At 32.0% G+C, this 11,744-nt stretch overlaps 1 protein-coding gene across 1 annotated transcript; it reads left to right on the top strand.

The window, feature by feature from the left end:
* The first annotated feature begins 1,549 nt into the window (after window positions 1-1,549).
* On the top strand, window positions 1,550-4,192 carry LOC114163619 (cation/H(+) antiporter 15-like). Its single transcript, XM_028047923.1, has 3 exons — window positions 1,550-1,741; window positions 1,853-2,860; window positions 2,957-4,192. The coding sequence occupies exons 1-3, from the start codon at window positions 1,550-1,552 to the stop codon at window positions 4,190-4,192; spliced, it is 2,436 nt and encodes an 811-aa protein (XP_027903724.1).
* Window positions 4,193-11,744: the final 7,552 nt, after the last annotated feature.

Consider the following 11,744-nt stretch of genomic DNA (forward strand, 5'->3'; position numbering starts at 1 on the left):
TAATCCATTCATTAAAAGCATTAAAATTTGAAATTGAAGTGTCCTTAATCCACTAAAACAATATGAAATTTAAATGCTTAAATATTCAAGTAAAAAAATAAATTCAAATTATTAAATTATTTCTCATTTCAAATCCAAAAAAACTTAAAAGAACATTTTAATAGATTAAATATATTTTAATCTATTAAAATAGAAGTAAAGATTTCAAACAAAGCTAAATAGTTTTCAAATAAATTGTTTTCTTTCCCTATGTTAAATAAACATAAACAAATCACCTACAAAAATTTTAACATAAAGTTATCATCAATTCCATATCAAATCTTCAAACTCTAAACTTGTTTCAAGTATCGTTAAGCAAATAAAAATCAACCCACCTATTCAAAGAAATTTGAAAAAAATGTTGAGAGCATTATCCATTTGACTTGAGTGAGTGAATAATAATGTTGGGAGTGAATAACTACAAATCTAACCCAACCCAAATCATACTCAAATTTAATTTCAAGATTTCATCTCAATAATATGTAATTATAAATAATCATATTAATGAAAACGTGTTTTATATAAATTATTGATATTTTAATAATTTATGTGAGCACTATATCACTTTTGTTTTCTTGCAACATAAAGTGCACCCTATATCTAACCTTTTATAGATTAATAGATGAAAAATAAAAAATTCAAATTTTTTTTTGAATTCTGTAAAGAAAATATATAAATAACTTAGATTATTAAAAGTTATCTACTAAAATATTCAATAATTCTTAATTGGGCAATTTATGTTAAAATCTATAATTTAATTGAAAATTCATTTCACATTAATTATGTTTACAAAATTAATTTAAAATTATTTAATATTTTATTCATATGTATCAAAATTAACATGACATATTTTTATAAAATACAAAAACAAGAATATATTTAAATTGTTTTTAATATATTTCATTGATAGAGTAAAAATTCAATGCACTCTTAACTCTCTCTCTGTACATACATTTCAAATATAAACAACCTGAAAAATGCATGTTATTGTCTTTGTATGAGGCAGTGTGCTTAACGTTTTCAAAATTACTTGATTTTTTCGGTGCATAAAAAATCAAAAATTAATTCTTGCATGTTCTTTTATATTAAGGAAGATATATAACCATATAAGCTATCAATAGAAAATTAAAATGATAACTATTTTATCTAAATAATGATAATTGATTTTTAATAAAATATTAAATTGAGATATTTAAGATTTAAATATTTTATAAAACATTAATAAAGTGGTTGTTTAAAATAATAATGTAGATATGTAACTTTAGAAAATTTTGACTTTTTGTTATGTCCAACAGAAAATGAGACTAACCATAAAATAAGTTAAGTGACACCATAAATAGATATGTACAGGTGGAGTTTATGTTATTGATGATGTATTATGTAGTTACATACCAATAATGTGTTTTAATCTTAGGTTCTATGAGAAAAAGAAAATAGATATAAAGGTTGAAAGCACCATAGTAGAAGAAACATCGAGAGTAAGTGTATCAATTACAAAATCAAAGGAACAATGACGACCACAATACCTGCATGTTACAACATATCTATAGTTAATTCTAATCAATTTTGGAAAACCGATAAAGTCCTGAAAACAGAGCTCCCTATTTTGGCCATTCAAATTGCTTTTGTTGTTGTGTTATCTCGTCTATTTTCCATAATCTACAAACCTCTGCATCAAACTCGTCTCATTTCACAAATCTCAGTAAGTAAATAAATTTTGAAGTTTTTTTGTTTACTAAATTTATCTCCAAATTTCTGATACATGGCATTCTAACAATGTAATGTGTGGGCATTCTAAATTATAATTATGTAGGTTGGTTTCCTATTGACACCGCCATTACTTGGAAGATTCACAACAATTTTTGAGTTCATTTTTCCGGTAAATGGGATTATCAACGTCGAGATCCTTTCCCACGTTGGTCTCATTTATTATGCATTCCTTAGTGGATTGGAGATGAACTTAAATACCATTCTAAATGTGAACAAGAAAGCTGCAAGTATCGCAATTGCTGGGATCGTCTTTCCCATACTCGTTGCGCCATGCTTATATGCTTTGTTTCGAAAAGTTTATGGACATAGTATGATGTTTCCCCTTGAAGAAAGTACAAATAATGCTTTTATAGTTTGGACTTTAGTTCTCACCGTTACAGGTTTTCCTGTGGTAGCATACACACTTTCTGAGCTTAAGCTCCTTTATACTGGTCTTGGCAAAGAGGCTTTAACAGCAGCCATGATTAGTGACACCTATGGTTGGATTCTTTTCACTTTATTTGTTCCATTTTCAATTAATGGTAAAGGAGCTGTCTACACTATGTTATGCACGATAATATTCATTGTTGTGTGCATCTTTGTGGTACGCCCACTCATTCAATGGTTTATTGATTGCAAGGCAGACAAAGATGAATGGAATGATAACCAATTACTCTTTATAATGATGGGGGTTTTAGCTTGTTCATGTATTTCAGATTTTCTTGGTTCACATGCCATTGTTGGGGCTTTTGTTTTTGGATTAATTTTACCTCATGGGAAATTTGCTGAATTGTTCATGTCAATATCAGATGATTTTGTTGGCGGCTTTTTAGTACCCCTCTTCTTTAGTGGAACTGGGATGAGACTTATGTTGATCGCAGTTTTCTCCCAAGGAAGCTGGCCCTTTACAATTGTGATTATACTCTCATTATGTGCTCTAAAGATTTTAAGCACTTTATTTGTCACCTTTTTCTTTGGTATGCGTATTCTAGATGGTTTGGCCTTGGGCTTGATTTTGAATAATAAAGGTGCCATGGCATTAATAATGTTGAACATTGCTTGGGATAAAATGGTATTGATCTATTTAAAACGTTGTATTTAATTACTTTAGTTTCTTAGATATACAATTGTAGTCTAATCAATAAGTTCTTGTGATGTGTTATTGCAGATATTTTCTGTACCTACCTATGCCGTTCTAACTTCTGCTGTTCTTCTAATGACCATAGTTGTGTCTCCCATCATCAATGTCATCTACAAACCAAGACAGAGATTTGAACAGAACAAGCTAAAGACCATACAAAAACTAAGACTTGATGTAGAGCTCCGAATTATAGCATGTGTTCATAATACTCGCCAAGCTGCAAGTGTGATTAGCTTAGTTGAATGTTTTAACGCCATGAGAGTTTCCCCTGTGTACGTTTGTGCCTTGTACCTTGTCGAACTTACTAGACGTGTTGCTGCCCTAGTTGCTACACATATAGGGAAGCCTAGTTGCCAACTTGGAGAACAAAACCTAACCAAGTCACAAGAAGAGTTAGAAAGCATTCGTAACACATTAGATGCACTTGGAAAGACATATGATGCTATTAGAGTTGAGACCTTAAATGTGGTGTCAGCATATACAACTATTCATGAGGACATATACCACTCAGCAGATGAGAAACGTACAAGCTTAATTCTTCTTCCATTTCACAAACAATTAACCTTAGAAGGTACTTTAGAAGTAACCAGTGTTTTATACAAAGATATAAACCAAAATGTAATGCAAGGTGCTCCTTGCTCTGTGGGAATATTTATTGATCACGATTTTGGGTTAGTTCCTAAAATGAACCTTCATATTCGTGTGGTCTTTGTTGGGGGCCCTGATGATCGTGAAGCCTTAGCCATTGCATGGAGGATGGCAAGACGTTCAGGAACACAACTCTCAGTGGTTCGAATTCTTCTGTTGGGTGAAGCAGCAGAAGTAGATGCTTCAATTCATGATGAAGTACAAGGGATATTATCTACGGTAATAGATACAGACAAACAAAAAGAGTTAGATGAAGAGTATATAAGCATATTCAGACTTACAGCAGTTAACAATAATGATTTAATATCCTACTCGGAGATGGATGTTAATAGTGGTGAAGATATTCCTGCAGTCCTCAATGAGATAGAAAAATTTGGTTGTGATATTTACATAGTTGGACAAGGAAATTGTAGGAACTCTAAGGTCTTCTCAAATTTGTTGGAGTGGTGTGAGTGCTTAGAACTTGGAGTTATAGGGGACATTTTGGTTTCAAACAACTTTGGTTCGCGCTCGTCTGTGCTAGTTGTTCAACAATATGGATATGGAGGAATGGATTTTGGAAATAATCTTAACCAGAAGGCCACTAACAAAGACATGTTTGAGTCTATTGTCTGAAGACAGAATAAGCATGAAGGTTTACAATGAAGCACAACGATTTTAAAGAAAATGTTTTCTCAGCTTAATGTATATCAACTTACAGTATATAAGTGGTTGTAAACCATACTTGATAAACCAGTTTTGTAAGACTGAATTAGACTTAAAATTCACTTCTTAATAAATGTTATTATTTGCCCAATATCATATAATTTCTTTTGTGTTTAATTTTTGTTTAGTTTTGGTTTTATATCATTTTATATTCCTCAATTAAACTAATAAATGAATAAATTTCACTTTGCTTATATTTCTCAACCTCTTTTTGAATACTAAATTTAATTATTTTTTAAAATCCAGTTTTTCTTTCCACTTTCCACTTTTATTTGGTAAACACATGAATTTATGCATCCTTATTCAACTTAGTTTTTAACTTAGTTAGTTTTAGTTTTATCATTTTCCTATTCTCTGTTATATTTGGATATACTCTTTTTACTTGATCACATGAATCTGAGGTTTGCATACTTGAACTAACATACAAAGAGAAATAATAATGATAAATTAATGATATAATATCCTTTTTATTTTCTTCTACTATCGATGACATCATTTGCTCAATTACTGATATAATGACACCAAAAATAAATATGTATAGGTGGAATTTATGTTGTTGATGATGCACTCTATTGTTACATACCAATAATGTGTTTTAATCTTAGGTTTTGTGAGTAAAATAAAAAAGTTATAAAGGTTGAAAGCACCATAGTAGAAGAAACATTGAGAGTAAGTGTAACTTATAGTATCTTTCTTCTTACGAAGTAACACCCCTATAAGAAGGCCATGTTGTGAATTCTTTGTACAAAAGTTATCCCTAGTATTCAACCTTTGTTTTGGTTGTAGTAAGAAGTTATGGAAAAAATATTTGAAGTTCTTAGTCTCATGGAAATATCAAAAAGGGATATTGTAGTGATCTATTTACTTGTGTTGTGAAGAGTATCTTGTGCATTTTGTTTGTAATCAATGGTTGATCGTGGAACCCTTTAAGAGTTTCTTAAAGAAGAACTATACATAGTCCAAAATATTAGGATAAACCAATAATAAAACATTATGTTGTTCTTGCTCTTTAGATTATTTATTATTAAAGATTATAATACTTTTGCTAGAAAGTCTTATGCTCTATTAATCTCTCTTTCAGAACCTGTGTTGTTTTAGTTTGAACTTAATATGTTAAAAAAGGGAAAAATACGATTTCAATTTGATTTGCTCAATATATTTATGTCATTAAGTCAATATAACATCTTTAACAAGTGTTTTTTCACTTACAAAACTTATCTCAAAGTTTTGGAAAAATTATAAAACTTTTACAAATAGATTATTTAAGGGTTGCTTGAAATATCTTGCATATATAGTTGCGCGTTTAATGAATTTTTTTTTATCTAAACATTCTAATAAATGCTAATCCATTAAGATCATTAAAATGTGAAATTTAGTGACGTAATTAAATTCAAATGCTTAAATATCGAAGTAAAATAACAAATTCAAATTATTAAAATATTTTTCATTTCAAATCCAAAAAATTTAAAAGAACATTTTAATAGATTAAATATATTTTAAATTATAAAATCTAATTAAAGATTTCAAGCAAAGCTAAAAAAATTTCAAATAAATTGTTTTCTTTACCTATGTTAGATAAACATAAAGAAATGACCTACAAAATTTTTAATATATAAATTATATTCTACATATATAAGTATAGTATCATAAGTTATCATCAATCGCATCAAATATGCAAACTCTAAACTTGTTTGAAGTACCCTTCACTATGAAAAAAATAATGTATTTGCAATGTAAGAATTCCTAACTAATCACTCGCTAATCTCTCACAAAATGGTTTTACAAGGGATTAGCGAATGATTAGCTAGGGATTATTCCGTAGCTAAATTATAGGTAGCTAAATGGCAAGGCAATCATAGTTAGTTTTGAAATGGTGATTTAAGCCAAGAAGGGGGGGGGGTTGAATTGGCTATTTAAAACTTTTTCGAAAGCTTAAAACTCTTTTTCAATTGAATCAAATAGACTGGAAAGTTAGGATGTAAAAGCAGCATACCAATACACTTTCAATCAGTTAAAAAATAAAACAACAGACTAATTTGTTCTTGAGTTATGAAACAATCGATTAAAAAGACAAATCGGTTAACTAAAATACTGGAGATTTATGCAGAATGTAGAATTCGCAGATTTAACTCAAACATCAATCTTTTATATACAAGACTTGTTCCAATCAATATTTTTAACAAGTATATAGCCTCATATTACACAAGAACGCATTAAATCACACCAAAGAATGAATTGTTTGGTTTTCTGGAGTTTTTAAAGAGATTCAAAGTGAGTGAGATGAGGGAGAGAGAATTGCACAATTGTTTTTATACTGGTTCACTCGCTAATCACACCACTATATTCAAAAGTTTTACAAATCACACACCAAGATTACACTTTTCAACAAAGAAACTCACAAAATTTTTGACTCACACAAAAATATAGACACACATCCTGCAAGAATCACACTTACAGACCTGAGATGACATCAGGAAAACAAACCAGAGGCACAAGAACATCTAAACCTAGTGGTGATTGTCCCTAGCCAACCATACATGTGTTCTTTAAGCTACTCACAAGCCAAAATGCCTCCAAGATCAATCAAGATCTTCAAATAACGAGTTGCAACTATGTATTGCAGAGAGAGAATTTTCCATAGAAAAATGATAAAGTTTCATGCTCAAAACTCATAAACGTACACTTGCTATCGAAAACACAACATATATATATATTGGTTTAAATGAAATCAGTCGATTGAAACTGATTTCACTTGACTTAAGTGAAATCAGTCGATTGAAAAATAATTCAACTGATTGAATGCATTCACACCATAAACTATATAATGCAAGCCTTTTAACCTATTAAAACCCATTTTAACAGATTATAAAAGACATACTAAGGCACACAAGACATCTAACCTATGTCATATAGCCTACCAACATGATATATCACAAAAAGATTACATTTAACATGTTATTTTCATATTTAACACACTAAAACTTAATCTTCAAGTGGATTTTCATCAATCTTCATCAAACACCTATGATCTTCATGCACTTGGCTTTATCAATTATTTTCTTCAAGCTTGCTTGTGCTAACATTCTCTCTCTGAATTGATGAAACCAACATCCTCGAGTTGAATTGATGAGCTAAGATCCATAGAGAAACCTGAAAAATCTTTTGTATACAAGATACCAAAATACCAAACATACATCCAAGCAAAAGCGCAAAAGCACAAAAGCATACATACATATCACCTATGCATATGCTCCCCATATCACTAATGTGATTAATCATCAAATTTTAGATTAAGTTTGCAATATTACATTGTTTCAGCAGATTTCATTCAGGTTTTCCAATTAAACTCAAATTTACTCATTTCTCTCCCCCTTTGGATTCATCAAAAGAAAGTAAATGCATAAATCCATTTGGAAAAATGAAAATTTTCATTAAATCAATAACATAAAGGTGTATCAAGGCACCTAATACGAATACAAACACACAAGAAGAAAAACAAAAAGGAAAAATAGATCATGAAGCTGGGACTGATATAATCAGTCGATTGAAATTTGAAAATAGCCGATTAAAAAACTAAAGCAGACAGACAAACACAAAATGTAGCACAAAAATGCAATACATGACCTATGAGCCATCCTTTTCACTCATTCCTAGGGTTGTCTCTGTTGTAGACATTGGAGAGGAGGTCATGAACGTTATGTAGTTGATCATCCAAGTCTTGAAACCTTGTTGTGCAATAAGCATGGTGTGCATTTTGTGCCATGTTGAGATCTTAAAGCTGGTTGAGGACCATCCTCTCAAACTGGGAGTATGCAGGTTCAGTGTTCTCAAGAGGGTTATAAAGCTCAATTACCATGGGTTGGGGTTCATCTTCCCCTTGGTTTCCTCCATTAATTCTCGCTTCATGGTCATTGGCTCCAACTTCAATATTTGCACCATGATCTCCTGCAACCAACCAAGTGTTTCCTATCTTGGTGAATCCCATCTTGTGCATATTCAATGTGGAAACATGATTTAGAAGACCAGTAGACTCCTCAAGCTCTCCTTCGACATCCAAACCAAAGTGCCTAATGAACTTGGAAATGAGCACCATATAAGGAAGCTTGAAATCCGTGAGCCTCTTTCCCTTCATCATGTGGTCACGAATGGTGTATGTCCAATCACCATAACACCATTTTGAATGTAGTACATCACCACAAGATCACCTTCATTCAAGGTTGACTAATTGCTCCCCCTAAGCATGATGATCTTGGTCACCACCATGGCTAATACCCTTTCCTCCACACGTAGCCTCCCCACATGAAAATTTCTGGTTTGCTCACCATGATTACGCACACATTGGTTGAAGTATTGCACCTTGTTGAATTCATCTACTACACTAGTTTCACCCTTGCGAACTTGCATACCTTTTTGCCTTAGGCCAGCCACATCCTTCCATGTTTGCCTAGTGATTTCCATCTCCACACCTTTGACACTTGTTTTAAGAATGCCATTGCTGAACTTGAGGTTGGCATAGAACACCTTCACCAAATCTAGATACATCTTGCCTGAAAGCTCAAGGAATATCTTCAATTTTTGAGCTTTGAGATGTTTCTCAAAGGTGCCAAAGTTCTCTACCTTTAGCCATGACATGTGTATCACCTTACGAAGGATTATTTGCTTCCTATTGATTTCAATCAAGAGGGTTTGAATGCTGTCTTCGTGCCCTTCAAACCATACTTCGAGCCTTCCATGATTCAAGGCATTGGGAGAGGATATAGTAGGTGGGGTGGAGTTTTCATCATTTGAGGGGGTTGTTTGCTGTCTTCTAGGCATGGTGAATTGTAGGTTTGGCTCTTGCTAACAAATAGGAATGCCAACGCATGATGCTTATGCAAGTATTTATAGAATCAACATGTTAATTTTCAAAATTAGTCAATTAATTTGTACAAATTTTCTGGTTTCAATGCAGTACAGGAAATCACAATCAATTAAATGTGAGGGAATTTGTATCAGAGTATGCAATGATGTGTTTCCCATGCCTTTATGAACAATCCACTCACAAACAGTTCATATATAATGCATGCACATTGGAAATCATGTAATTAAAGCACTTTATGGTCAATGCAACCTGAAAAGTTGATTTTAGCTGATGTAATAGTTGTTACATGGTACTACAGTCCAAACATAGTCATGTGATGGATAGTTAGACTGGGTCAATAAATTAAAATCAATTCAAGCAAATCTACATCAACATATGTGATTTTAACACATAAAAATACAAAGTCAGTTGACTAAAACTATACTAGACAACTGATTTTTGGTGTAGTGACAATTTTAAGTGAAATCTATGTGTTGATTTGGCAGTTTTAGCTGAATAAAAATTTCAAATCTCACGAAATTCATGTAAGACCAATTTAAATGAAATATATGTGCTATTTTTTAAGAATTAGTAGATTGAAACAGTTCCAAAACACAAATTATGTAGATTTTGATAGTTTAAGTGAAATATTTGTTGAATTTACAAATTTAGCTGATTGAAATTCTGGTAGTTCACAAACTATGTAGATTTTATCACTTTAAATGCAACACACACATGATCTAATAAAATTAACAAGCCAAACGGATATCAACATACATTCTTCATGTCAAGAATACCTAATTCAGTTCTAAGCTTATTAAATCTATCACGTGCAATAAATTCGCCAATTGATTTTCAGTTTTCACAAACATGATTTCAATATCACTTTTTTGAATATGATCCCTTATGAAATGATGCCTGATTTCAATGTGTTTAGTTTTAGAATGCTGAATTGGATTCTTAGTTAGGTTAATTGCACTTGTATTATCACAATAAAGAGGAACCTTTTCTAACTTTACACCATAATCCATAAGTTGATGCTTCAACCATATGCTTTGAGCACATCCATGTCCAACTGCTATATATGTACTCAACCTCAATTGTAGATAGTGTTACACATGCTTACTTCTTGCTATTCCATGAGATTAGGCTTGATCCAAGTAGATGGCACATGTCACTTGTGCTTTTCCTACTCAATTTGCACCCTGCATAGTCAGAATCTGAAAAACCACTAAGAACAATGTTAGATTCATTAGGATACCATAATCGAACATTAGTTGTCCCTGTCAGATACTTGAGAATCCTTTTTGTAGCTTTGAAGTGCGATTCCTTTGGATTGTATTGAAACCCTACACACAAACAAACACCAAATTGGATATTCGACCTACTAGTGGTTAGATATAGCAAAGAACCAATTAACCCTCTATATTTGGTTGAATCAACTTGTTATCCAGCTTCATCTGCATCCATAAGGCAATTGTAGCAATTGGAGTGGCAACCTCTTTGCAATCCTCCATTTTGAACTTTTTCAGTAGGTCAAAATAGTATTTTGTCTGGCTTAAAAATGTTCCATGCTTGAGTTGCTTCACTTGCAGCCTTAGGAAGTAGGTTAGCTCACCCATCATTGACATCTCAAATTCTCCCTACATAGCTGCAACAAACTCTTCACACATGAAGTTATTATTTGATCCAAAGATTATATCATCTACATATACTTGAACAAGTATTACATCACTTGCATGCTTTCTAATGAAAAATGTTTTATCAAGCGCACCTCTAGCATATCCTTTAGATAAAAGAAAGTTGCTTAACCTCTCATACCACTGTCGTGGTGCTTGTTTTAAACCATATAAAGCCTTTTTCAATTTGGAAACATGATTAGGATATAGGTGATCTTCAAAGCCAAGGGGTTGTGATACATACACTTCTTCATTTAAGAAATCGTTCAAGAATGTACTTTTTACATCCATTTGAGAATGTTTGAAATTACACATGCATGCATATGCTAACAATAACCTCACGACTTCTAGCCTAGCTATAGGTGCATATGTTTCATCAAAATCAATACCTTCCTCTTGATTATAACCTTTAGCAACTAGCCTAGCCTTATTCCTTACAATGTTACCATTTTCATCCATTTTATTCCTAAACACCCATTTAGTACCAATCACGTTCATTACATCTGTTTTAGGAACAAGAAACCACACATCATTCCTAGTGAATTGATTAAGTTCATCTTGCATAGCAACAACCCAATTACTATCACATAATGCATCATTCACATTCTTAGGTTCAACTTGAGAAACAAATGCAACAATGTCAAAGAATACAAGCTTGCGTCTAGTGGATACTCCCTGTTTTATGTCACCAATTATGTTGTCCTTTGATAATCCCCTAGGTTCAATCCACTCCTTGGGTAAGTTGTTGTCTGCATCTTTTTCAATCGACTGAATTTTCTTTTTAGCTGGCTGATTTCCTGCAGCAGATTTCAATTCTGGAGCAGTTTGCTTTTCCTACAATATATCTTCTTCATCTGCAATCTTAGGCCTTTGGTCTTACTACACTGGGTTAGTTTCATAAAAAACGACATGCACATATTCTTCAACAATCATTAGTCTCTTG

This window comes from Vigna unguiculata, chromosome 9 (genome assembly GCF_004118075.2).
Source record: "Vigna unguiculata cultivar IT97K-499-35 chromosome 9, ASM411807v1, whole genome shotgun sequence".
NCBI lineage: Eukaryota > Viridiplantae > Streptophyta > Magnoliopsida > Fabales > Fabaceae > Vigna > Vigna unguiculata.

What these genes read in the sequence shown, in the direction of transcription:
- LOC114163619 (XM_028047923.1), top strand. Translation starts at nt 1,550, where the DNA reads ATGACGACCACAATACCTGCATGTTACAACATATCTATAGTTAATTCT. An exon ending in GTCTCATTTCACAAATCTCA is followed by an intron (nt 1,742 to 1,852) that starts GTAAGTAAATAA and finishes ATAATTATGTAG; the next exon opens with GTTGGTTTCCTATTGACACC. An exon ending in ACATTGCTTGGGATAAAATG is followed by an intron (nt 2,861 to 2,956) that starts GTATTGATCTAT and finishes GTGTTATTGCAG; the next exon opens with ATATTTTCTGTACCTACCTA.